The 26,310-nt window shown below is 47.5% G+C and overlaps 3 protein-coding genes across 15 annotated transcripts in view; 2 read left to right on the forward strand and 1 right to left on the reverse strand.

Moving 5' to 3' along the window:
• Positions 1 to 15,460, forward strand: part of MTSS1 (MTSS I-BAR domain containing 1) — a 160,849-nt gene extending 145,389 nt beyond the window's left edge. For 2 of the 11 annotated variants that reach the window (XM_061438641.1, XM_061438643.1), the window contains 5 exons: positions 2,832 to 3,051; positions 7,597 to 7,716; positions 9,994 to 10,167; positions 10,514 to 10,676; positions 12,696 to 15,460. In XM_061438641.1, the coding sequence (XP_061294625.1) occupies positions 2,832 to 3,051; positions 7,597 to 7,716; positions 9,994 to 10,167; positions 10,514 to 10,676; positions 12,696 to 13,396 (1,378 nt within the window). In that variant the 3' untranslated portion in view covers positions 13,397 to 15,460. Of the gene's footprint in view, positions 1 to 2,831; positions 3,052 to 7,596; positions 7,717 to 8,536; positions 8,732 to 9,993; positions 10,168 to 10,513; positions 10,677 to 12,695 lie in introns of all 11 variants that reach the window. The other 9 variants (XM_061438636.1, XM_061438639.1, XM_061438642.1 and 6 more) reach the window with 5 other exon arrangements.
• Positions 15,461 to 16,392: 932 nt separating this feature from the next.
• On the reverse strand, positions 16,393 to 23,561 carry NDUFB9 (NADH:ubiquinone oxidoreductase subunit B9). 2 transcript variants are annotated; one of them, XM_061438655.1, is made up of 5 exons: positions 23,461 to 23,540; positions 23,094 to 23,233; positions 20,221 to 20,413; positions 19,543 to 19,656; positions 16,393 to 16,610 (listed from the first exon to the last, which is right to left on the reverse strand). In XM_061438655.1, the coding sequence occupies exons 1-5, from the start codon at positions 23,473 to 23,475 to the stop codon at positions 16,479 to 16,481; spliced, it is 594 nt and encodes a 197-aa protein (XP_061294639.1). In that variant the 5' UTR covers positions 23,476 to 23,540; the 3' UTR covers positions 16,393 to 16,478. The 2 variants fall into 2 exon arrangements, with proteins under 2 accessions (XP_061294639.1, XP_061294640.1); XM_061438656.1 differs by lacking the exon at positions 23,094 to 23,233 and having other exon boundaries at positions 23,461 to 23,561.
• Positions 23,562 to 23,631: 70 nt separating this feature from the next.
• TATDN1 (TatD DNase domain containing 1) overlaps positions 23,632 to 26,310 on the forward strand; it is a 31,420-nt gene continuing 28,741 nt past the window's right edge. For both annotated transcript variants that reach the window (XM_061438654.1, XM_061438653.1), the window contains exon 1: positions 23,632 to 23,703. In XM_061438654.1, coding sequence (XP_061294638.1) covers positions 23,682 to 23,703 — 22 coding nt within the window. In that variant the 5' untranslated portion in view covers positions 23,632 to 23,681. The remainder of the gene's footprint in view (positions 23,704 to 26,310) is intronic.

Genomic DNA, 26,310 nt, shown 5'->3' on the forward strand with positions numbered 1-26,310 from the left:
GGCCAGAACAGATGAAGGCAGTGAGCGTGGCTCCTGCTCTATTCGCCCCCCAGTCTTTGTCTCAGGGCTTCACAAAGTGAATAGAATTCTTGGTCTGTTAACCTCCACAATCACCACCATCACTGCTTTGTTAGGTGTTATTGTTAACCTGGTGACTCAGGGTCCATTGGAATAGTTCTGCCGTCGGTCAGCAACACTGTTCCCTGGCAGCGTTCTGTTCAAGACCATTCTTGACTTGCTGATGGCCAAGTTGATTATTCCCTTCCTGTGAGGGTAAAAACACCCCCATGCATCATGTCCTTCTTGGTACACTCTCCCTGCCTATCTTTTCCTTTGACTTTTCAAAGCCGAATGGATTTCCTCTTCCTGTGACTTAGCGTTGGGAGTAAAGAACAGGATGGAGCTGCCGAATCTGTGTGTGAGAACCTCTCTCTACACACGTGTATGCGTGTGCCTCTCATTTCATGTTTGAGCTCGTGCACTGTACAGGGAACGGGAAGCTCAGACTTGAGATGCTACAGCCTGACATTCTGCAGCCTGAGGGTGGTGGTTGGTTTCCTGTCATCTTTTGTGTGCTCTGTGTGTGTGTGTGTGTGACACGTCTACTGAGGTTTTTTCTTTTTTTTAATTTTTAATTTTTTTAAATTTTATTTAATTTAACTTTACAATATTGTATTGGTTTTGCCATATATCAAAATGAATCTGCCACAGGTATACATGTGTTCCCCATCCTGAACCCTCCTCCCTCCTCCCTCCCCATACCATCCCTCTGGGTCGTCCCAGTGCACCAGCCCAAAGCATCCAGTATCGTGCAATGAACCTGGACTGGCGACTCGTTTCATACATGATATTTTACATGTTTCAATGCCATTCTCCCAAATCATCCCACCCTCTCCCTCTCCCACAGAGTCCAAAAGACTGTTCTATACATCAGTGTGTCTTTTGCTGTCTCGTATACAGGGTTATTGTTACCATATTTCTAAATTCCATATATATGCATTAGTATACTGTATTGGTGTTTTTCTTTCTGGCTTACTTCACTCTGTATAATACGCTCCAGTTTCATCCACCTCATTAGAACTGAATCAAATATATTCTTTTTAATGGCTGAGTAATACTCCATTGTGTATATGTACCACAGCTTTCTTATCCATTCATCTGCTGATGGACGTCTAGGTTGCTTCCATGTCTGGCTATTATAAACAGTGCTGCAGTGAACATTGGGGTACACGTGTCTCTTTCAATTCTGGTTTCCTCAGTGTGTATGCCCAGCAGTAGGATTGCTGGGTCATAAGGCAGTTCTATTTCCAGTTTTTTAAGGAATCTCCACACTGTTCTCCATAGTGGCCGTACTAGTTTGCATTCCCACCAACAGTGTAAGAGGGTTCCCTTTTCTCCACACCCTCTCCAGCATTTATTGTTTGTAGACTTTTGGATCGCAGCCATTCTGACTGGCGTGAAATGGTACCTCATAGTGGTTTTGATTTGCATTTCTCTGATCTGAGGTTTTTTTCTATTGAGGATTTTTTCTTTTTGTTTGATAACGAAGAAAACTTTTATCTCATTAGTATAAAACAAAGCTGCGTGACACTAAACTACAGTTTTAGTGTCAACAGAAAATCCTGTCATATGGACAGCGCCAGCCCTGAGCTTGCTGTAGTGAAATTGCCATGAACGTTGCTGTCAGTCTCCACATGCCCTGTTCTGGCTGACGGGCGGGGCGGGGAAGCAAAACTCATGATAATTATCCCTGATCTCCTCCAACACACTTGGCTATATCTGTTGGAACGTTAGCACCAAATCATTCCAGTATAGAGCACCAGAACACAGTAGTCAGCCCTTGACTGTCTTATTAGCTGGCCGAGTTTGTGAAATCTGATGAGAATCTCTTGCAGAGTTAGGAGCAGAAACCACAAATCTTCTAATCCCAGTCTGGGTTGTTTATTTCGCGCCTTCTCATGCTGCTACAGCTGCCCTTTATCTGTCAGCTCTGCCTGTTTGGACCAGGAGACTTTGTTCAGTTTTCTGGGTTTCGTAATTTGAGTGGTGAGACAGAGTGTAGGACATACTGCTTACGACTGGAAACGGAACAGGCAGAACTCCAGAGGGCAAGTGTCATTTTCTGACATCCTGTTTACTGTTCCATCCTGGAAGCAAACAGCTTCAATTGACGACCCTTAGTCCCTGAAAGCTGCCTGCCTCTTGCCAGGTGTTCTGTTTGCTGGGCTCACAGATAGTTGGACAGAGAAGTACCTGTGTTCAGGGTCAAGCCATTCATTAAACCACCAACTTTGTTAATATTAATAAAATGTAAAATACACGAACACAGACAGAGTTGCCTCACATACGGGCATCTTGAATTAGGCACACTTAAGATGCAATCACCTTGAGGAGTCTCTTGGTGCCAAGTGATGGTTGGCCAGGTTGACCCAGATGGTTCACCTAAGGAAGACACTTGGGTCCAGCTAGGTCATGCCAAAGCCTTCTTGTGGTTTTTGTGAGTAGAGGATATAAACTTTTTTCGTGCCTCAGACAGACATTGAGTCCCCTGGCTTTGCTGGTCGGTGACACAGCAGAGCTGGGCAGCACTTGACTCTTTAAAATCACAGCCTTCCATCCTAAAGATGCCTCATTGCGCCGTTGGAGAACCACGTCTCCATAGCTGGTTTTCGCCCCTTGCTCACAGAGAAAAGACCTTTTGTTTACTCTCTTAATGATTGGGTGTTTTGAAAATATGTCTCCCCGTGTGTGCTGCCTCTTGGGGCTGGGGGCTGGTTGTGTGATGCCGTTCTCCCCGTCCCCCCTTGTCATCTGTCCCGCTGCCCCCGCAGCAGCCTGAACAGCGTCAACAGCAGCGACTCGCGGTCCAGCGGCTCCCACGGCTCCCACTCGCACTCGCCCAGCTCCCACTACCGCTACCGCGGCTCCAGCCTGGCCCAGCAGGCGCCCGTGCGGCTGTCCAGCGTGTCCTCCCACGACTCAGGGTTCATCTCCCAGGACGCCTTCCAGTCCAAGTCGCCGTCCCCCATGCCGCCCGAGGCCCCCAACCAGGTAAGGGTGTCCTTGGCCCCAGGAGCAGCCGCCACACCTGAGGCCCTGGATCAGTCTTGATGGCTGGAACCAGAGAGGGAACCAGAGAGCTTGGACAGACCCTGGTCGTCTGACACCGGGAACCTCTGGTTTAATTTCTCATCTTTAGATGAGCTGATCTCCCTTTAGGGGGAGATAATATAAGTGGGGGTTAAAACTTATGATCAGCCTTCCCTGGTAACTCAGATGGTAAAGAATCCGCCTACAAGCGGGAGACCTGGATTCGATCCCTGGGTGGGGAAGATCCCCTGGAGAAGGAAACGGCTAACTACTCCGTGGACAGAGGAACCTGGTGGACCACAGTCCATGGGGTCTCACAGAGTCGGACACGACTGAGTGACTTTCACTCACTCAAAGCTTATGATCACCATGCGGGTGATGGTTGTCACCCCATTGATTTGGAGAGTTTTCACACTTGTGTAGAAAGGTATGTAGACAGACTCAAGAGTCTTGGCTGCTCTCTAGTGTCCCTGTGGCTGGCTTGGCATGATGTAGTCATTATCCCATTTGCACACGGGGACAGAGATTCTGCTGTTGAACAACGCCTCAGAGCCCTTCCTTGGCAGTTTCAGCTTCTTGTATCTTCAGAGCCCATGCAGGTAATTCTGTTGGCATCTTCCTCCTGGGAGAAGGGGAGGTGTTGAGTCTCTTTGAATACACTTGGGTTAGATGGCACTAAACGCCCAGCCCAAGAGCTGCAGAAGAGCAGAAGGCAGGAGCTGGGCATCGAACACCCTTCACCTGCTCCTCTATGTCCCTTTTTTGTGTCAGTGGGTTGGTGTCTAGACTAGCAAGCACAGCATACAGGCAACCAGGAAATATCCAGGATGTCCCCTCAGCGCCATCTGCTGGGGAGTGTGGTGACTGCAAGCCCATTGCATATTGGATTCACCAAAAAGATCTTTAGGGTTTTTCCAAAGTAAGACATTACAAACTTTTTGGTCAACCCAATATAATACATTTTGAGACCAGTCACAGACTTTGGCCCAAGATCCTTTGGATTCAGAAGGTCACGTGCTTGTCTTGTTCATCCAGGTATCCAATTTGCCTGAGAGTCAGCAAGTATCTCCTGGGTGCCAGGCACCGTCCTAGGAGCTCCTGCCTGTTGTCTGTAGTCCGGCCAGCAGCCGCTTGGAGTGTTGTTATCCCTGTTTTTTGGGGGGAAACAGGCTAAGATGTAAAGCAGTTTGCCCGAGTGGCACAGTTATGTGACCTGCAGTGGGAATCTGGAACGAGGGTTTCTAGCAACTGGTCCAGCGGCCTTTCTGCGCCACCCTGGCCATAAGGTGCCCCTAGCAGAGTGTTCTGGGGAGCACTCCACGTCGAGGAAGCATCTGTCATGTTCTAGGAGCCAGACAGCCACTCACGTGATGCGTCTGACATTGATGAACGCAGAGCCACTCAGCCTGGAGCCCCGCCTTTGTCATTTCACAGCTGTCCCTGGGAGCGCTGTTGCCACTCTCTGTCTTCCTGGGGTCGAGATTCAATTTTAAGCAGAAATGCTCGGAGCTGGGAGCTGCAGCTTTAAGTCCTCTACTTGTCCTAGCTGGGTGCTTTGGCTCACTCACTCTCTACAAGGTCCCGCCTTGTGTGGCACTAAACTGCACCTGTGTGTCTCGTGAGCCTACAGTGAGTGTGGTAGAGAGAGAGCAGGGATTTGCAGCTCCTCAAAGGCTTTTCTAATGTGCAGTGTCATTCTGTGTGTGTTTTTAATCAACTGATGCATTAACAAAATATCGTGCACTGACGCCCCTTTCTAAAAAAAGAGGCCATGTGCTCCAGCTTTGCTGTGCATGTGTGGATCAGGCTGAATGAAGCAGGGTTTCTGCCTCCAGTCATGTCAAGGGAAACAGAAGGCGGGATTGTTGGGATTTACTTAAATCTGAAAGCCGGTGCCTCAGATAAATGCTTGGCAAAGCAACTCTAGGGTAGTTTGAGTAAACTCAGGGATGCTGCAGAATTTAATTGAGAATTCTGTTTTTCTTGAAAAAGGCATTATGGCTACTTCTAAGGCAGAGGGGAAATTTAAGGAGATTGTACACCTTACACGGAGAAGGCGATGGCACCCCACTCCAGTACTCTCGCCTGGAGAATCCCATGGACAGAGGAGCCTTGTAGGCTGCAGTCCATGGGGTCTTTACGAGTCGGACACGACTGAGCAACTTCATTTTCACTTTTCACTTTCATGCATTGGAGAAGGAAATGGCACCCCACTCCAGTACTCTTGCCTAGAGAATCCCAGGGACGGGGGAGCCTGGTGGGCTGCCGTCTGTGGGGTCGCACAGAGTCGGACACGACTGACACGACTTAGCAGCAGCAGCAGCAGTACACCTCACACAGGCCAGAGGGTATATGGTTTTCTAGGGGAAGTATTATTACCTTTATTTGGGTGGGAGGAAGGGAGCAGACATCCATAAGCAGCGAAATCCCTCGGGTGCACGGGTGTAAATGAATGCCACGTGGCAGGATGTATTCAGGATTCTCCGCGTCCTCCACTGTGCTCTTTACAAGTTGTGCCACGTGTGCCCAGGAGAGATGGGACCACGTCTGCAGTGGGGCTCCTGCCTAGAACCCTTCACTCCATCCACTCAAGGGGCTCTTCAGAAAAAAATGAGCAGAAGTCAAAGGAAATAAGAACCTGTAGTCCTGGGCTGCTTTACTGTTTCTTTTTCAAATTGAACTTATTTTAATTAGAGGAGCCAAAATAAGTAGTTCTGGTAAATTATAATGATAACCGGCTTTTGTTTACAGTTGGTTAAGCACTACATACATAGACACACACACACACATACAATCTCATTTAATCTTCATCCAATAGATACTATTGATCCCTATTCTAAAGAGGAGGAAAGATGAGGCTTTAGAGAGATTAAACCCATGGTTCCTAGCCTGGGAAGTGGCAGAAAAAGGACTTCAAATTTTCAGACTTCAGATCCTGGACTGCTAACCAAACACTGAGCTGGGGAAGCAGCCAGGACCTCCACTGTGGGGTCTGCCCTGGCTTTGGCTCCAAGGAGCCACGTGCACATGGAATGCCTTTTTGGTTCCTTGCTGTTGCAGGATTCACTGGCTTTCAGATTTCAGTCAGTCCCAATAGGCCCACCTTCTGTTTCCCGCGACACAACTGGAGGCTGAAACCCTGCTTCATTCAGCCTGATCCACACACACACAGCAAGGCTGGAGGAACCTTCCTTTGGCGGGTGAAAGCTGGGGGACAGAAACATGAATCTGGCCTCCTTGCCAGTGAAACAGGGGCACTTCCAGGGAAAGAGTAAAGAGGCTCAGACTTGCTTATACGGATGGGATGAGATTGCAGTTAACAGTGAAGAAAACGGAAAGCACATGCCTGGGTGGGCCCAGAGCATGCCCCCTGGTGGGAGGGGGCGGGGGCAGGACACAGTTACATGGAAGAGATGGTCATTGTCACTCATCCATTCAGCACTGTTAGGCACCTGCCACGTGCCAGGACAGGAACAGAATGTCAAGATGCAGTACTGAATTAACAGGCAGTCTCTGCTTCGGCTGAAGGTTAGTTAGGGCCTGGGAGCAGGTGCTTGGTTGGCACTGGGAGACGGGTAGGGACTGGAGGTTTAATCAGATCAGCCTGAAGAGATGTTTTCTCAAGGCAGACCTCAGTTCTGTGATGTCTCAGATCTCACTGGATGGTTCACCCTCCCTATGATGGCCACTAGAAACATTGCCCTAACCACTGGAGTTCACTGCCCAAAGCCTCAAAATCACCCCCCAGGCAGAAAGACCTAAAATCATGTCCTGTGAAGATACAGCTTCACAGCTGGAAACCACCCCTTAGGGATCCAAAGGCTGCATGTGATAAAGGGAGAGAATCCAGGAATTGGAGCTATTCTAAGGAGACAAGGGGCTTCCGTGGTGGCTCAGCGGTAAAGAATCCACCTGCAATGTAGGAAACGCAAGTTCAATATCTGGATTGAGAAGATCGTCTGGAGAAGGAAATGGCAACCCACTCCAGTATTCTTGCCTGGGGAAATCCCATGGAGAGAAGAGCCTGGCGGGTGACAGTCCATAGGGTCACAAAAGAGTCGGACATGGCTTAGTGACTAAACGACAACAGGCAGACGTGGAGCAAAAGCCCGGGCTGGGGGGTCAGTCCTCACGTCATAACATCCGGGCACCTGAGAGGTGTAAAAGGCATGGCATCCCCGAGCCAGGCACGCAGCCCGTGCACCACACACATGCCAACGTCAGGGTCCTGGGAGCCTCACGGTCCAGCGGGTCTGGGTCTCACTGGGTGTCGCGCTTCCTTTCCAGGGCTTGGAAGCCTCTGTGTGGGCGCAGCTTTGGGGGGAAAAAAATAACCCTAACTCTGCTTCTCTCATCCTTCCCTTTTCTGTGTACACATCTGTCTCTCTCTCTCTGTTGCGTGACCTTCCTCCCCCCTGCCCCCACCTTCCCCCATCTTTTTATTTTTTACGGATGTTCTTTTTTGGTGGCACGTGGTCCCCTCGTGTGGTCCCTCCCCTGCTGCAGAACTCGTCCAGCTCGGCCTCCTCCGAAGCCTCGGAAACCTGCCAGTCGGTGAGCGAGTGCAGCTCGCCCACCTCGGTCAGCTCAGGCTCCACCATGGGCGCCTGGGCGTCCACGGAGAAGGTGACCGGCTGGGGTCCCAGCCTCTCCCCCAACACCCCTCTGCCAGCTACTTCCCACACAGCCGCAGAAACCCAGAAACTCAAAATCTCCACCAAGAGTAGACCCTCTTGGGACAGAGGGAGGGACAAGACTGAGGGATTTTTCGGGAAGGGGTGCCTGGCTCCTGAAGCAGTGACCTTGCAGTCATCAAGAGGGAGAGGAAGGGGTATGGGGAACTCGGAGGTGTGAAGGCTTCTTCCCAGGACATGGATGGTCATCCATCTTTCCTCCTCCCCCTCCCCCGCACCCCACCCACCGTGGCCACCTCGTCACCTTGTCGTTGGATGTGACATTCCACCGCGTCAGAGGCTGTGTGCTTTCCCGCCTTTTCGTTTGCAGCCCCCCCTTCTTCGCCCCAATTTAGAATCTGCTCCTGAACACTCTGATGATTTGGAAACCTGGAACAAACAGCTTCAGCTGATGGTGTTAAGTTTTGAAAGCTGCATAATGAGATGAGCAAATCACCATCACTATGAAATTATTAGTGAAATAATCGAAGACCATTGAGCACTGGGACACCGATCATTTCCAAACTATTCTAAAAGTAGATACAGTATTTTCCCCCACTGAATGCTTGGTGTCAGATAAACGTGCATTCTTTGCACTGTGGAGCTCTTCTCTCGCATCATGGACTGTCCATGAGCAGCAGAGTCCCTGATGTTTATTTGTAAATACTCAGGTCTCCCCTGTCCCTTGAATGTCAATGCCGTCTTGTACCTCCACACTCATCCTGTTATATTAATTTTTTTTCCTTTTTTCCTCCCCTTTTTTTTGTTTCCAGTTGTCTAACGGGTTTTCTCACTATAGTTTATCAAGTGAGTCCCATGTGGGGCCCGTAGGGGCGAGCCTTTTCCCTCATTGCCTGCCCGCCTCCCGCCTGCTCCCTCGGGTCACCTCTGTCCATCTTCCAGACTACGCTCATTATTACACCATTGGGCCCGGCATGTTCCCGTCATCTCAGATCCCTAGCTGGAAGGTTTGTGTCTCTCCGCCCTCTCCCCCCTCCCTCATTGCCTCTGTGCTCACCCCCCTTCTCCCCCTACAATTCTCACCCCGATGCTCCCCTCACCCCCTTCCTCTCACACTCTGCCTTCTTCCCCATAACACCTCCTCCCTGAGTAAATTCTCCCAGGAGGAGAACCAGAATCCAGCAGGCAGCTCTGAGACAGCTCTGAGACAGGATGTCCACACGGAGCTGGGATTGGAGGGGCTGCCTTTAGGAGACACCAGTTAACCCTGGTTAGACCCCAGTAGACCCAGATGGAGCACGGTGGGGATGTTTGGTTCCAAAGTGTACATCCCAGTTCTGCCCTCCTAGGGGATTCCTGAGGGAGTTGCTGATATAGAGGACTGTGTACCTCAGACTGTTCCCCTGAGTCCCTTATCGGGCCATGGTAATAGAACCATGCCTCCAGATAGGTTTTGGCTTTTTTTTTTTTTTTAATCTTCAAAGTAAATGCAGACTTTATTTTTAGTCTTAATGGTTTATATTAAGACATATAAACCAATAAACATTGCTTTAAAGCACTAAACATTGCTTAAATATACAAACACGTTTTTATATTATTTCCTAGCAAGTACAATAGATGCCCAGAGGATATTTTGGGAGGACCCTAACTGGAATAGTAGGCCCCTAGGCAGCCTGCATTTTGAGCAAGTGGTGCACACCTCTCAGACTCCTCAGAATCCTTCTTCCAACCCAGGGGCCTTCCCTGCCTCTGTGAGGACCTCAGATGGCACATCCCCAAGTGCCCTTTGGGGCTACTTCCCTGAAGTGAGGTTCAGCCTCAGGAAAAGTGTCTGAAGTTCCTTTAGTGCCCCCTGGTGGCCAGGCTATGCAAGTGCGATCAATTGAGCCCATAGGCCAGGGTCTTCCTCAGACATCAGGCCTAGTCCCTGGAGATGTCTTTCCACTGGCTGGTGCCTTTAGACACCGCAGGCAGTTGGTCAGCTGTTTGGTGGCTGTAAGAGTCTCCCCCAGGATCCATGCCCAGTTTGTGTGTTTTCTGTCTTTGGGCAGATATGAGGAAAGGAGAGGTACCCAGGGGGTCCCCAAAGGACTGTCCATTCCCTTCTGCTAGCACTGGGTGAGGGGAGAAGGGGCTGCTGGCCTGTCCCAGTGTGAGCTTCCTCCGCGGGGACCAGCCGCCTTCCGTGGGTGGGCAGCTGTCTGGAGGGTTCTCTGGCCTCCAAGTGGAGGCCGAGGCCCTGGTGCCTGACCACGCTTGCTCCACTCAGGACTGGGCCAAGCCAGGACCTTATGATCAGCCTCTTGTGAACACCCTTCAGCGCCGCAAAGAGAAGCGAGAGCCAGACCCCAGCGGAGGAGGCCCCGCTGCAGCAGGAGGTGCCCCTGCTGCTACCGAGGAGGCCCAAAGGCCAAGGAGCATGACCGTATCAGCCGCCACCAGGGTAACGCTCTTGTTTTCTTCGGCTGGCCGGGGCCCTCCACACCTGGCCAGGGGCCACGTGCTGGCCAGCGGCTGGAGGGACCTGAGCCCCTTTCCCCAACTCCCTGGTCTATGGCATTTAGAAGACCCCCAGGGAAGGTCTCATATGGGAGTTAGACTCTAGAACTTTCTAGAGCCTGGTTAGGGCCCAAGCAAGCTGACAGCCTCCTGGGCCCACAGACCCAGTGGTGGTCATGGGAACAGAGTAGGAGTCCAGTCAAAGCCCCATTGGAAGAGTAGAAAGGCTCTGGGGTTATCAGACAGGGACTCATAGCCCCGGGATCTCCTCTCTTTCCTCCCACCTGCAGCCCGGGGAGGAGATGGAGGCTTGTGAGGAACTGGCGTTGGCCCTGTCTCGGGGCCTCCAGCTGGACACCCAGAGGAGCAGCCGGGATTCACTTCAGTGCTCCAGTGGCTACAGCACCCAGACCACCACCCCCTGCTGCTCTGAGGACACCATCCCCTCCCAAGGTAGGAGGCAGCCTAGGCTTTCCAGCCGGGCTTCCTGAGCAGTGCCAGGTGAGGATGGGGGGCCCTCCCCGCTGGGAGGAGGCAGAAGTCCGTCCAGACACCATCGACATCTTGGAATTCTTGGGAGGGGATCCATCTGTGATTGTTAGGTGGCTGCCATCCAAGGAAGTGGCCAGACGTTCACAGCTTTGCTTGTTCTTCACCTTCAGGGTTCAGGGCAGTTCCCATATGAACACAAGATGCTATTAATGGTACTGTATCATTTGTGTTTGGCACTTTGTAGTAAGTACTCTGGGCTTCCCTGATGGCTCAGAGGGTAAAGAATCCACCGGCCAACGCAGGTTCGATCCTTGGGTCAGGAAGATCCCTTGGAGGAGGATGGCAACCCACTCCAGTGTTCCTGCCTGAAAAATCCCACGGACAAGGTTGCAAAGTCGGACATGACTGAGCGACTAGATAAAAACAGACTAAGCACTTTATTGTCCCATTTATTTGTCACAGCCACTTATATAACATGTATGCATGCTCACTCAGTTGTTTCCAACTCTTTGCAGCCCCATGGACTGTAGCCCACTAGGCTCCCCTGCCCATGGAATTCTCCAGGCAAGAATACTGGAGTGGGTTGCCATATTCTCCTCCAGGGAATCTTCCTGACCCAGGGATCACACTGTGTCTCTTGTGTGTCCTGCATTGGCAGGCAGGTTCTTCACCACTGCGCCACCTGGGAAGCCCATGTGTATATACATACTTGGAGACTGAGGCCCAGGGTTCACACAAGTAATAAGCAGAGCTAGAGTTTGAATCTAAGATCTGTCAAGAGTCTGAAACCCAAATTCTTAACCTGTTCCAGCCAAATTTTCTATGAACCCACCTCTCTGATGCCTCTCCCCAGACAGCCACAAGGCCAGCACGATGGCATTCCAGCCAGTAGGAGAGATCTGTGAGAGTTGGCCAAGCCCATTGGCAGTCCTTCATTCAGGTCTCTCAGACAGTGGGTCTCAGTGGAGGACCGTCTTTCTCTCAGAGGACACTTGGCAACATCTAGAGACATTTTTCAGAGAAGGCAGTGGCACCCCACCCCAGTACTCTTGCCTGAAAATCCCATGGACGGAGGAGCCTGGTAGGCTGCAGTCCATGGGGTCGCTGAGGGTCGGACACGACTGAGCGACTTCACTTTCACTTTTCATTTTCATGCATTGGAGAAGGAAATGGCAACCCATTCCAGTGTTCTTGCCTGGAGAATCCCAGGGACGGGGGAGCCTGGTGGGCTGCTGTCTGTGGGGTCGCACAGAGTCAGACACGACTGAAGCGACTTAGCAGCAGCAGCAGCAAAGACATTTTTAGTTGTGACAGTTGGAGGGGGTGCTACTGGCATCTGGTAGACAGCCAGGGATGCTGCTAAACATCCCATAATACAGCCCAAAGACCCCCGCACCCCGCCCCAGAACTGACCTGGCCCAGATGACAGAGTGCTGCTGTTCAGAAACGTGCTCTGAGGTGTTCAGGCTGGACGCTTTTCCCCTCCCATGTGACCCTGTGTTGGGAGAGGAAGTGAGCACACTGCACTGATGGAACCTGTCTTGTGCATAGTTTTCAGAGACTCGCTGCCAGTTCCGTTGTTTTTCTAGTCTTTGCACGAATGGGCTGATCATGGGGGAGGTCTGTATGGTCCATGTGGGGTTTGTTTCTCACATCGCATTCTAGGCTGGAGAGGCTATTTCCTCCTTCCACCCTCTTTACTCCTCCCAGAGGTTCTCGGAGGCAGCGTTTTGCATCCTTCCAGCTCAGCGGTATCTGAGTGCAGGCCTGTTGTGTCCAGTGCTCTCTGGTGCTCAGGGCTCCCTTGGTGAACAAAATGACAATCCCCATCAAGGAGTTCTTAGATGGTGGGGGCCTGGAAACCCAGGGAGGCTTGGGGTGAAGTTGCGGGTGAAGTCCCTGGCCTTCTGTCCTCCCAACACAGAGAATGAAAAAGCACAGCCACCACCTCGGAGATTTCTAATTGGATCCTATAATCAGTTTCAGATTACGATTATTTCTCTGTAAGTGGTGACCAGGAGGCCGATCAGCAGGAGTTTGACAAATCCTCCACCATCCCGAGAAACAGTGACATCAGCCAGTCCTATCGAAGGATGTTCCAAGCCAAGCGCCCGGCCTCGACCGCGGGCCTTCCCACCACCCTCGGACCTGCTATGGTCACCCCAGGGGTTGCAACCATCCGACGGACCCCTTCCACCAAGCCTTCTGTCCGCCGGGGGACCATAGGAGCCGGTCCCATCCCCATCAAGACACCCGTGATCCCTGTTAAGACCCCCACGGTCCCAGACCTCCCTGGGGTGCTGCCAGCCCCTCCAGATGGGCCTGAGGAGCGGGGTGAGCACAGCCCAGAGTCGCCATCTGTGGCTGAGAGCCCTCAAGGTGTCACCAGTGTGCCCACCTCAATGTGGAGCGGCCAAGCCTCCGTCAACCCCCCTCTTCCAGGCCCAAAGCCGAGCATCCCCGAGGAGCACAGACAGGCGATTCCAGAAAGTGAGGCCGAAGACCAGGAGAGGGATCCCCCAAGTGCCACTGCCTCCCCAGGCCAGGTTCCAGAGAGCGACCCTGCAGATGTGAGCCCGAGGGACGTCCCGCAAGGAGAAGACATGCTGAACGCCATCCGAAGGGGCGTGAAACTGAAGAAGACCACAACAAATGACCGCTCAGCCCCGCGCTTCTCTTAGGCTCTCTTAGGCTCACAAGAAATGCTGCCAGTGGGGAATGAACTGTCTAATTAATAAGACCTAATTTGTCTTGATCCATTCCAATCTATAATCAAAAGATTTTGTAGGCAACTCAGAACACAGCTCTTTTGAAAGTACACCTTTAGATAAGAATTAAAAGCAACATACGTAACTGACATAACCTTGATCTTTTAATTTGTAAATATCAACAGTTTTCTTTCTGCACATTTTAATCTTAAGTTTCCCTTTTGATTTTTCTGAAGGTGCCAAATTCCATTTAACTTTTTTACAAGTCTTTGTAAAATTTTAAATGCATAAGGGCGGGGGGAGGTCGGGCAGGGGAACCACAAAGTTAGTGATTTCAGAAGAAAGGATAACTATACTTAGCTTTTTTTCTTTTGTTTTCCTGCAAGCTTTTGTAGATGCATTGTAGTAGTCTGGCTTAGGAGCAAATTCAAGTTATTTTAATGTACAAACAAAATGGATAAGGAGTAAAAATCCTTATCCAAGCAAACTACTTTCGGGATGAGAAATGCGGGAGTCAGTTGATGAGCAATATCTGGAGTGAAGTAACTCTGGAAATGGTAGACTGTGTTGGGATTGGGGGGAGGGCCGGGGGAGGGGCACACTGTCAACATAGCCAATCCTGTTACGTTTAAGGGTAGCCTCGTAGGTTGAATTTCTAGTAGCTTCATGGTAAATGCATCCGAATAAGCCATACTGGATTGCAGTGTTTGTTTCTGTAGGGTGTTTAAGGACTTCCTTTCTCCCACGATTCCTCCTGACTGCACACAGCACCCACCTCCAGTCCTGTGCATGCGGCCGCCACCGGGTAGACATAGAACCCCCACTTCAGTTACTCGTCTGTTATACCCACTTTCATTGAGTCCAAATGCATCCAAAATGGTAAGGCAGTTTTAAAAATGTGAAAACATTTAAAAATGATAGCAGGGAATTCTTAGATATAGCAAATGCCTTTTACTTAACTGTGCCCAGCAGGCTGGGTGCGTTGAAAAGCCCAAATATTTTGAAAAAACTCGAGCGGATTTAACAAGGGTAACCAGCTTGGAGTCTAGCAACTTGCCAATGTGTTTACCAGTCTGGGGGCTTGTTTTTCTTATCTTCTTTTAAATAAGTGGCAGTTAACTGGCTTCATACTAAACATTGGAGAGGAGGATTTCTTTCTTGTCACCTGGAATCTGACCACTATACTGTCCTCTTTTTTGTATTCTAGGTAATGTTTTTTGGAATGGATTTCTGTCTTTTCTTTTTTAAGTGAAAGTTAAATTTGTTATAATGCCCATCCCCTAAAGCCAACAGAGATTTGTAGATTTAAAGGGATCACATCTGGGGACTCTATCGGTGTTTTTTTTTTTAAAAAAAAAAGCCAGCCTCTTAGTAGGGTCAGTTGAAAGTGCTCATTTGGGACCGAACCTCTCAAGGAGAAAGAGCCTGGCAGGTCCCCCAGGGCCTGCAGATCTCTGTTGGTGCTAAGCTTCGGCTACATACTCTTATGCTTTAATACATAACTGCATTGGATGTGAAAGAAACATACCTGTATAGTCACTGTTCTATATATTAACATTTAACACTGCTGTGATCGCTCAAGGACATTTTATGTTATGGCTTTAAAGCAAAGGCATGATTATTAGAAACTATTTAAGCTTTTTTTCTTTGAAAAACAAGCTCCTTTTACAGAATATAAGCAACAGTAGTGCCTGTGGTTTAGCCCACCAATCTTGATGACTCAAAGTAGCTGATGCATTGTGCATATGATGCTTGAGATGGTTTTTGCAAAAGCAGAAATCACTGCAAGGTAATTACGTTAGATAAAAGTGGTATTTTAAACCTTTGAAATAAATGGATGTAACTGTACCTTGGTACAGCTTTTCACTTGTTTAGTTTTTAAACGTTAGTATAATCTGAATAAATTTAATATAAAATGTTGCCAAATTCAATGTAGAAAGAATGTGACAAAACACCTTGGGTAGTTCTGTTTGTGTTTTTGCATATTGTAAAAGCAGTGTCACAGCTAAAAATAAAGAAATTGTTTCTAAAGGTAAATTATTGTGGTTTAGTTGCTAGTTTGTACTGAGAGTTGACCTCTCCCTGTGCAGTTTTTTGTTCTAAACTTGTATAAATAACAATTGTGTAACGTGTCTCCCTTCTACCTTGTAACAGTTGCTTCAGCCTACATTATAAATAAAGAACCACTAGAAAAAAAGCCCTGCATTTCAAGTCTTATTAAAATTTAGGCTGAGGTCTTGGTCAAATGTTAAGAAGATGGGCTGAAACATTTCTGTGCACCCTAAGAACATTTAGTTGCCTGACCTAAGTGTTAGGTTCCAGTGAGTTTAATGTTAACAGTTCCAGTGAGTTACTAAGAACTGCAACTAGCAGGGTTTGGTTGAATTTCTAAAATGGCTTTACCTTTAGGAAGAAAACCAAAAAACTTCATTTCGTTTTTGCCACCCTTACCTTTGTGTCTGCAGACAATCCAAGCTCCAGTAGAGGAAGCAAAGCTGGAAAACTGCCTTTGAAATGACTGTCACAAAAGTGCCGTTCAGATCAAACACTTTAACCCCAGACACCAAACTCCAATCCTGAGAACCCCATAAACTGCATGCTTATTTGCTGAATGTGTGCTTCTTAAGAGTGGTCCCTTAATCAAAGCTAAAATTCCATGAGTGGAATCTAGGACAGAAAAGTTATCTTACACCCTCACTACTGGTGTGCTTTCTCTTAGCCTCTTATGCCTTCCACTCATTACAGCTGAGTGAAGCCTTCAACTCAAGTTTATTCAAGTAAATCTTGTATCTGGTTCTGCTGTGTAGTTTTCCCTTGATAGCATATTTATCAATATGACTTAATGGGGAAGAACAGACACATCTGACCGACTACATTTCACATACTTTTCTTTGTATGTGTAACCGCTAAGAAAAGGACAGCGGCCCAGTCGCCTGGCATGTCACTGCTCTGAAGAACACATCAGTCACACAGGTGGAGTTATTTTATTAGGGCAAGTGTGTGTCCCGTTAACTCATCTCACTTGCGAGTGTGACTGTGAGGCATCTTCCTCTCTCTACATGGGCCGCTCCCGGGGTCTGGTCACGATATGCCACCACAGAGGGGGCAAGTCACCTTGCTTTCGGGCTGGGGGCAAAGCTTCAGTTCGGGGACCACCAACTGGGGTTTCCTCCTGCAGCTGCTTCACCTAGAAGAGGGGTAAGGAAGAACAATTAGAAAAGGAGTCGAACTGATGGTCCGACCTCTGCTGTGGAGCGGTGTCAGCGGTGTTTCTACTGTGTCACGTGACACTCTGATCCTCACTATAGAAAAGGGTTGTTTATACAGAACTGCATTATTTTTATGCCCATATTTTAACTCGGATACAAAAGCTGTTCTCCTTCAAGGTTTTCCCATTCTTAAAACAGCAAAGCTGAGAACAAAACCTCCTACCCTACTGCCTACTCATTAAGCGAAACCCTGACAATTACTACTCCAAGTTCCCCTTGTTATGGCCCCTTCACCTGACCACCCTCCATGTTCTCGTATCTCTGCAAAGTGGTCTCCAAAAGCACTGTTAAGAAACCTCCATTTGAATACACTAGGGATGTTAATTTAAAAGCCCTCCAAATAGCAATCAGGTACAAACGTGTTCAGTCCTGCCCTCTGCTGCCCAGCTACCCCTTGTTCCAGCGAAGCTCCGAGACCACCACTGTCCTAACAGAGGAGGAGACCCAAGGCACCCACATTCCAGAGCCATGATTTTTTGAACCTCCCTACAGAAAACCAATTCTGGGTTGTGGCAAACCTGGGCTACAGGACATGTGCTGTTTAATAATGTCGATGGAATAAGTAAAGGAGGAAGGTTTTGGGGAGAGGTTACCAAAGCGGTCAACTGCAGAACGAATCTGCTGCTCTCCATGAACAAACACACCTCAAGTTGCCAAATGCTCACATACTTCTTGGAAAACACTGCCCTCCTTGATCACAAAATCATGATTTCAAGTAACCCAATATCCCAGTAACCAGTGGCCTCTTCCAGCTCATTTACTTAAAGGCCCCTTGAAAATAAGGGGCCTTCTTGAACTCACAGAGGCTACCAGTTCACATGTTCTCCCACATGACTTGCCCTTCTCTGCATGAGTCTCCTGTGTACCTCCCTACTTGATCCAGCTAGACTAGACTCCATCACGAAAATCACTCCCTATGGAGTAAACTTCAATTCCTTGTCGCTCTTGACAGAGAATAGCCACACCGTCTACCTGCAGGCCTGCACCCGTACAGCTTAGTATTGCTAAAGAGAAAAAAAAAATCTGCAACAAACTGGAGTCACAACGCATCTATTCCCAGGCTCACACGGGCCTTCAGCAACCCATGGCAATCTTCCTGCTCCTCTCAAGCAAGCTCATCCTCTGGCCCACAATTATCACACCCTTTCCATGTTCTGCAAACATGCTTTGCCCACTCCCTGGCTTTTCCTTATTTCACTTAAAAAAGAGAAGCCAGCACATGAAAGTCTGTCATTTCCCCATTATCAAAACTTCTAACCCAAAAGTATTTACCTACAGCTTCTGTCCAATAAGAATGGAGGAAGAATCCCTTCTCCTTTCAAAGGCCCCCACACAGGCTCGGAATCCTTAAAAATTTTCCTTCTGTACCTGTTCCATCTCAATTCGGCATTACCAGACTCTCCCTCACCCCAAATCTCACCAGCACATATGCATTATTATTTTAAAAGAAAGTAATCTCTCGGTCTCCAGTTACTGCCCCATTTCTTCATTCTCCTCAGCAAATGTTCAAGAGCCATCTCTCCCTCCCGTTTTCTCCTCAGGTTCCAATCAATCTTTGTGTGACAGGTAAGCTCAAGTCAGGGCCACTAATGCCTTTTCTGTAACTAACACCTTTTGACATTATTCCAGGACTCTAGTCCACGTCAAAGATGACTGGCCCTGGCCACTATTCCTGAAACACTTTCTCTTGGATCTAAGGATCTCAAACCTTTCTGTGGCTCTCCGCCAGCCTCCACTTAATCCACTTCCTCTGCTGTGGAGAGGGAACTGGGAAGAGGCCCCTCACCCCCACTTCTGTGGCTTTTAAAACAATTGATAACGCCCCCATTTCTGTTCTGAGCCCAAATCTCTCCTCTGAGTTCCAAATCTGCACATCCAAAGTCACCCTCTGACACCTGCACCAGATGTCTCACAGCATTCTCAACTTTAACATTTTTAAACATTTAAAACTGAACACCTGATTGTCCTCTGACATCTGTTTTCTCTTCTCTTCCCTATTTCAATAAACACCACCACGCAACTCCACATGCTGAAGCTTAAAACCTGGAAATCATTCTTGATTCTCCCCTGTCCTTCACTCTACACAGTCCCCCCACCCCAATCCAATCCCTCATCACATCCCTGCAAACAATATCCTGGAGCTGCTTCCTTCCACACCCACCGTACCCATCCTAGTGCCAGCTGTGTAATCTCTGGACAAAACTACTGCAATAACCCAGACCGGTCTCTTCCCTTCTCCACATGCCCTCTCCAATTTCTTTTTCACACTACAGCAAGACTGAATTTTTTAAAATACAAATCAGGGCTTCCCTAGTGGCTCAGTGGTGAAGAATTCACCTGCCAATGCACCAGATATAGGTTCAGTCCCTGATCCAGGGAGATTTCACAGGCTACAGAGCAACTAAGCCCGTGTATCGCAAGTATCGAGGCTGTGCTCTAGAGCCTGGGAGCTGCAGCTACTGAAGCTGACATGCCCTTGAGTCCACGCTCAACAACAACAAAAGCCACCGCAATGAGAAGTCTGCAAGTGGCAACTAGAGAGTATCCCCTGCTTGCCGCAACTAGAGAAAAGTCCTCATAGCAATGAAGACCCAGCACAGCCAAAAAATGAGTAAGTTTTAAATACATATATAAATCAGTCATCATGAGTGGAAAAATACCCAGGGCGCTGGTGGAGGAGATTAAAAGATTACAGAGTAGAGGAAAGTCAAGCAAAGGATTATGGAGGGGAAGGAGAAGCAAAATTAAAGAAGAGAAAAGCCCGAAGACCAGGAAACACGTTTAACCTATTTCTAAGGTGGCTGTAAATGTTGAACACAAGCTGAAAGAGAAAGTATAGGCAAGACTCACCTCCCGCTCCCAGCTCTCCCTCCGCAGTTTCTTCCATTGCTCTCTCTTAGCAAAGTAGTCAGGATACATCGCCTTCTCCGAAGGATGCCAGTCATCTAAGCACCACTCGGGAACCTGTCAGGAGGGGAAATCACAGCATCACTCCACAGAACACATTTACATGTCACAGGGAGGGCCTTCTCAGGAGATAAAAATCAATGCATTTTTATAACAATTCTAAGTACCAGACTTGCTTCTGACACTAAGCCATACAGCAGAGGACCAAAATAAAGGAGAACACCTTAGACTGAAACAGCCTAGGGCTGAAAAACAGCAAGATCAGTCCAAAGAGAACTGGGATCGTCCCTCCCCTACCTGAGCTCTCTAAACATCCAATGTGGCTTTACGTTATTTGGAAATACCACTTAGAATACGAAGCATCAATTGAAACTGCTTAACTTCCAGATCCAAAAATGAGTTATTTACCCATTCCTTAAGGACCTTCCTTTGTCAAAGAGTTTACTGCAAGACCCTGGCTCTGAGTTTGGAAAGAAAAGTCTTGATGGCATCTGGGAGAGAGAAAACTTGACACTGAAAAAAATGTGTAACTGTCAGAAAAGAAATCTAGCTGCTCTTAAAAAGGCGAGTGGTTTCCGGGGCTGAGGTTTGAAATTCAACACACCTGTGGTCCTCACCTACCTTGTAACACTCGTATCTCTCATAGGAGGTGCCCCCTGGAGACTCAGGGAAGATGTACGGCTGGGGGTGCTGACCATGCCAGAATTCTTCCTCTGCCTCTCTCAGCAGCTGGGTGGCCTTCACCATGTCCTTTTCATTCTTATGTTCATCAAACCGGGCTCTCAACAAGCAAGCAAAGTACCGGTATTTATCCCTTAAACCAAAATGGTTTTGGAGATTAGAAATATAATCTACTCAATCGGGCAGTAGAACTATCTGACAAGAGGCGGTACTTCCACTAATGCCTCCCAGGTGAGTAGTGCAACTTCCCACCCCTCCCTGGACCCTGTCAATGGAGCGGCCGCATCATTACAACAGCTTTCTTGGCAGTACCCCCCCAAACACCAGCAGCAAAAAACTATTGTAGTAATAAACACAGCCTATTAATAAACACAGCCTAACCTCTTTCCCCATCTCCTCTATAGGAGGATCATTCAATTCATTGAATGACAACTTACTGAACTTCCTCCTACCTTGTGCTAGACACTGATCTAAACTCTGGACACAGAGATGTGGAAGGCAGATATTAACATGGTGGCAACAGTGTGGCTCAAAACACACCTGGGTTCAAATTCTGAATCTGACACTAGCTGCATGACCTTAGGCAAGTTCTGGTCAGGTTCTAGAAAGTGTTAGTGAAACTGTTCCTCAGTTGTGTCTGACTCTTTGCAACCCCATTGACTAGCCCACCAGGCTCCTCTGTCCATGAGATTTTCCAGGCAAGGATACTTGAGTGGGCTGCTATAGATACAGAGATCATTTATGGGGCTTAAAATTTTTTTAATTAATTTGTAAAACAATAGCTGATTTACAATGTTGCATTAGTTTCTGGTGTACAGCAAAATGAATCAGTTATACATACTTTTCATATTCATACATATACTTTTTCATATTCTCTTCCATTATAGCTTATTATAAGATACTGAATATAATTCCCTGTGCCATACAGTAGATCCTTGTTATAGACAATAGTCTGTATCTGCTAATCTCAAACTCCTAATTTATACCTCCACCCCAACTTCCCCTTTGGTAACCATAAATTTGTTTTGTCTGTCTGTTTTGTAATTAAATTCATTTGTATATTTTAGATTCCAAATATAAGTGATATCATATTAGTCTTGTCTTTTTGACTTACTTCACTTAGTATAATCATCTCTAGGGTCATCCATGTTGCTACAAATAGCATTATTTCAGTCTTTTTTATGGCTGAGTAATAACAGGGCTTTGATAATACAGGCCACAGATAATAAGGGTCTGAAGCAAGCCACAGTGACAGATGGTGACAGGAGAGAAACATTTAGACTACAAATTTATGAGAGCAGGCTATGGAGTCAGATTGCTTAAGACTGAATCTTAGCTCTGCAGTTACTAGCTGTGTGATCTAGGGTAAATTACTTAAAGTCTTTAGGCCATGGGTTCCTCCTCCATTAAAGTGTTAATAACATTATCTATATCTTCAGGCTGTCCTTAAAGATGTGATAAGCTAAAACATATAAACACACTTCACACAGTGCTGGGTACATCCTCAGTGCTCAATGTCAACTACTAATATTATTACAGTGGGACGAGAACTTACAAAAATCAAGGTCCAGTTGTACACGGCATATAAGTATGTATGTGTATGACTCTGGCAGAGGGGTAAGTTTTGAGCACCCGAAAATAATACTAAGACTTAAAGCTGAGTGACTACATTACTAGTAATGCCATTAGCTGAGACAGGGAATTTGGGAAGAGTCAAAATGAGGTAGTGAAAATAAAAGTAAGTTCAGCTTCAGAGCACTGTAGGTAATCTAACAAATAGCTGGAAATACAGCTCGAGAGACAAGTCCCAACAATAGATGAGGCTGCACAGTGTATATACAGCAATAATCAAGCGTCTAGGATGGACCCATGCAGAACAAATAGCACTGTGAGGGCAAATGGAATAAAAAAAAAATCGGGAAAGTACAGAGAAGAGACATTAGGAGATTTAAAGGAACGCTGAGTTAGTGTTATCATGGTAACTACATTTACCCTTTCCTCCAAAGCTAATATTAATATTCCCAGATGTAGTTCAGCACTGCCTAAATTCTTGATGGCTTGACTTCCTTAATCTTATAAAACTGATAATTCTCTATGCTGTTTCCATGTCCTTCTTTCCCATTAATCCATAAACTGCAACAGCTGAGAAAAAAATCCTTGTTAATATTTATTTATTCATCAGCCAGCATAGAACCTGAACGGCAAATTCTGACATGAATAAAAAGAATCAGGAAAGTAACGAACCCTACAGCCTTGAACCGGGCCATCCTGCTGCCTAGCAAAGAGAAGTAAGCCGATGACTTACAATCATCCCAAATATATAAAATCTGGGCTTCAAGGATGCCCTTCACAGCTTTTCCAGACATACTCAGTTTCCTATAGCTTAGAAGTTTTCCTCAGAAGCCCTTCTCCTTAGACTTAGGATTCTGCTAAGGGAGTAGAGCCCTTGCATTCATACATCTTGGGTTGTTACTCCAGCAGGCACTGCACTTAGATCACAAAAATCCATGTTTTAAGATTGGGTTCTAAAATTGTGTTCTAAGACTAGTTCCAGATGGACAAGAGAGGAAAAGAAAAAAATTATGTGGGAGATAAAGAATTATGTGGGATGAAGCTATAAAGAGGAAAGCTGATGGGGGTGGGGTGGGGGTGATGATGCTTTAGAGTTAAGACACCTGAGTTTTAATCCTGGCTAGGCCACTTACCAGCTGTAGGGCCTTGAGCAAGTTATTCTCTTGCCTTTTCTCATCTATAAAATAAGGCTAAATCATCCCTAACTCCCAGAGGTGCGAGAACTAAAGAAAAGAACGCACTTGTTATGACTGCCAATACTAGGAACGCGGTCACGAAGGAAGCTATTATTGAGTGAGCGCTGGAGGCACAACACAGTCCATCTGTGGTACTTTCTTTCTCTTGTTATGCAACCCTCTGCGTGGGTACCGCGTTCGTTTTCCTGATTAGAAAACCGAGGCCCGAGCCAGATAAACAAGTCTTCAAGGTCTCCCAGATGTGGGCGATGAATTCCGCATTCGAACCCGGGTCTAGAGGCGGGCTTTGGGGGCGAGGAGCTGCGTTCCCACCCCGTCCCCGAAGTCCTTGAGCCGCCCGGTACCAGGGCCTCTCGGCCTCTGTGGGAGCCCCCGGGGTCACCTCCCCGCACTCTGGGTCCCCATCTCCCACCTGTGGATGCACCATGATTCCAGGTGTCGCAGCGCCCGCTTATAAAGCCGCAGCACCTTCTGCTGGTGGGTCAGATAGGCCCCCGACGACAAAAATGCCATGATGGCCGGCTCACCTTCAGCGGCCCTGGGGGCTCCCGGGAAACCGGATGTCAGCGGCGAGGGGGCGGGGCGATAGAGGGCCTTTTCCGCTTCCGCCGAGGAGAACCTGGGGCTGCAGTCATGAGTCGTTTCAAATTCGTGGGTAAGAGTTTGCCAGGATTTGGGGCATTTCGATTCCCGGGCATCGCGCACCGCTGCTAGAGGGCCCAGGACGTGAGCTCTCCAGCTCTTTGCCGGGTTGAACGTGCACTCCGCGCAAGAGGGCGCGGGGAGGCCTCTGGGTGCTGGTAATGTTCTGGTGCTCAGTCTGGGTGCTGGCTTCACCGGTGTACTTATTTGTGAAAATTGACGAACTTCGCAGTTATGACTTGTGCTCTTTCCAATATGTTGTTGTATTCAATAAAAAGAAAAAAAGAACAACCACTAAAAAACTCAAAGCCAGACTTTGTATTCGCTTCTAGCCTACGTGCACCTTCCACCCCTTCCCGCTTGTTTGGCGGAGAGGAGGACGGGTATGGCTTCGAGGGACGTGTTCACTCACTGTATTCGTATCATAGTTCATATAACATTTACTGAGCGCCTCTGGTGGGCCAGGCATCGTCCTAGGAACACAGATCTGTCCTTAATCTGCTGGCATCACCATCTGGTGGGGAAACTGGAAGACAATGGGAAGAGAAACAAGTTGTGTACTTGGCAAGTACACTAACCTTTCAGCATCGGTAGAACAAGAGAGGAAGAATTCGACAGGAACTAAAGGAGTACGCGCATTTAGTACCACGCACTCAGGAAAGGTCGGGGGCGGGGGCGAGGGGAGGGCACGGATATTGGGAGCTAGGATTGGAAAGCTGACTTGGGAATTGAATGTGTTGCTGAGTTTAATTTTACTGTGTATAGAGTGGAGGTTCACTGGAGGCTTTTGACAAGGAGCATTCCTTAAGCAAATCATTGGATGCCAGTTTCACATTGGGAGCCTTGGGCTGTGGGATACAGCAGTGGGTAAAGCAGGGCATGTGCCTTCTTTGTGAACTTTCTAGCCACTTGAAGTGGGAAAATGACAGCTGTTGTGTAGGTTTGGTAGCTCACAGGGAGAGGCAGGGAAGCATATCGGAACTTGAGCAAGGGCATTGGAAAGGGAGAGAGAAATGGGGAAGAGGTACAGATGCAGCGTTTAGTGGCTGAGAGTTTACAAGTAAGGGAGAGTAAACATGATTCAGGGTTGGGATAAATACCTCAATATGAAATGGAAGCCTGAAGTGGGTGGGAGACGTAAGGAAATCCATTTGTATTAGGTAAATGTGAGAATCTTACAGGACATCAGGTGGAGACAGTTACTGGTCAGTTGGAAATGTCTTGCATTCAAAGAGGTTAGGATTATAAACTTAGATCTAAGAGTTGTTTTGGGCAGCATTTTTTTTACAAAGATATTGTGCTAAGTATGTGGAATTATAAAGAATCTAGTGGTACAGTTAGTTTTCAGGCTGGAGAGGTATGTACAGTCAAAGCGAATGCAGCGGAGAGTGTTTAAGTGGCACCTTAAAGTGCCACGAAAGAGGTTTCTTAAAATACTGTGGGAGAGCCTGGGGTGGGGGACAGGTAGGTCCTCAGAAGTTGGAGACACTTTGCAGGTGCAGTGTCTCTCAGCCTCTTTATTACAATCTGTGATATAATTGATGGGGTAGATGGGGTGAGAGCCACGAAACCCTCCACAAAGAAAAGGAAACACACTTTTTAAAAGTTGTGCATTTGTAATAAAAACTTAATCCTTGCCTCGAGTTATGTCTCTTTAATCCTTTCTCTAGCCTCCAGAGTGGTCTGTATAAAAAGTCAGCTACATGTTTCTTCTGCTTCAGATCTTTTAGTTACTGTCCTCAGCATAGTTGAAGTGCCTTAACATAGCATTGCAGAAGGAAATGGCAGCCCACTCCAGTATATTCTAGCATGGAGAATTCCACGGACAGAGGAGCTTGATGGGCTACACTCCGTGGCGTCACAAAGGGTCAGACACAGCCGAAGCGACCTAGCACACAGAATAGCATACAAAGCCTTTCTGTGGTCTGGCCCTGCCCGCTTTTCCAACCGCATCCTTTTTATGCTCTGTAAACACTTGGAGGTGCTGTTTCTTCCTTCTGAAAAGGTTTTAGAGTGGCAGTTTGGGACCATAATGTCCCTTCTGTCTCTGACATCCTCTTGCCTGGTTGATTTTTACCTACCCTTTACTTTACCACATTATTTTATAATTAAAATACTTATATATCTGCCTTTCCCATTAGTCTACACTCTTTTAAGGCAGATACTTGGTGGTATTTGTGGTATTTGTCTTTGTTTCCCAGGGGCTTATTTAGTACAGTGACTGTTCAGTGGAAGTATGAATGAGTGGGTAAAAGATGTGTAATTTTAGTATAGGTGGTAAGAAAATTGATAAAGGAATCTCAACCAGATAAGCTAGAAAAGACTTCTTACAGAAGGTGGGTTTAATTGAAACATATTTCTTTCTGTATGCTCTTCATTTCCACTCTCCAGGGGTAAACAATGTTTAAAGTTTATATCCTTCCATAATTTTTAAATTTATACAGACATAAAAATAGGCAAACATATCAGATGTGTCTTTTTATAACAAAAATGGGATCATACTATGCATTCTGTCTTTGTTATGTGAGTTTATTCCATGCCGTTTAAAAAGTTCTGCCTATGACCCACTACACAAATTTCTGCCTGTAGTATTCATGAGCAGTACTTTGGAAAACAACCT

This window comes from Bos javanicus, chromosome 14 (genome assembly GCF_032452875.1).
Source record: "Bos javanicus breed banteng chromosome 14, ARS-OSU_banteng_1.0, whole genome shotgun sequence".
Taxonomy (NCBI): Eukaryota; Metazoa; Chordata; class Mammalia; order Artiodactyla; family Bovidae; genus Bos; species Bos javanicus.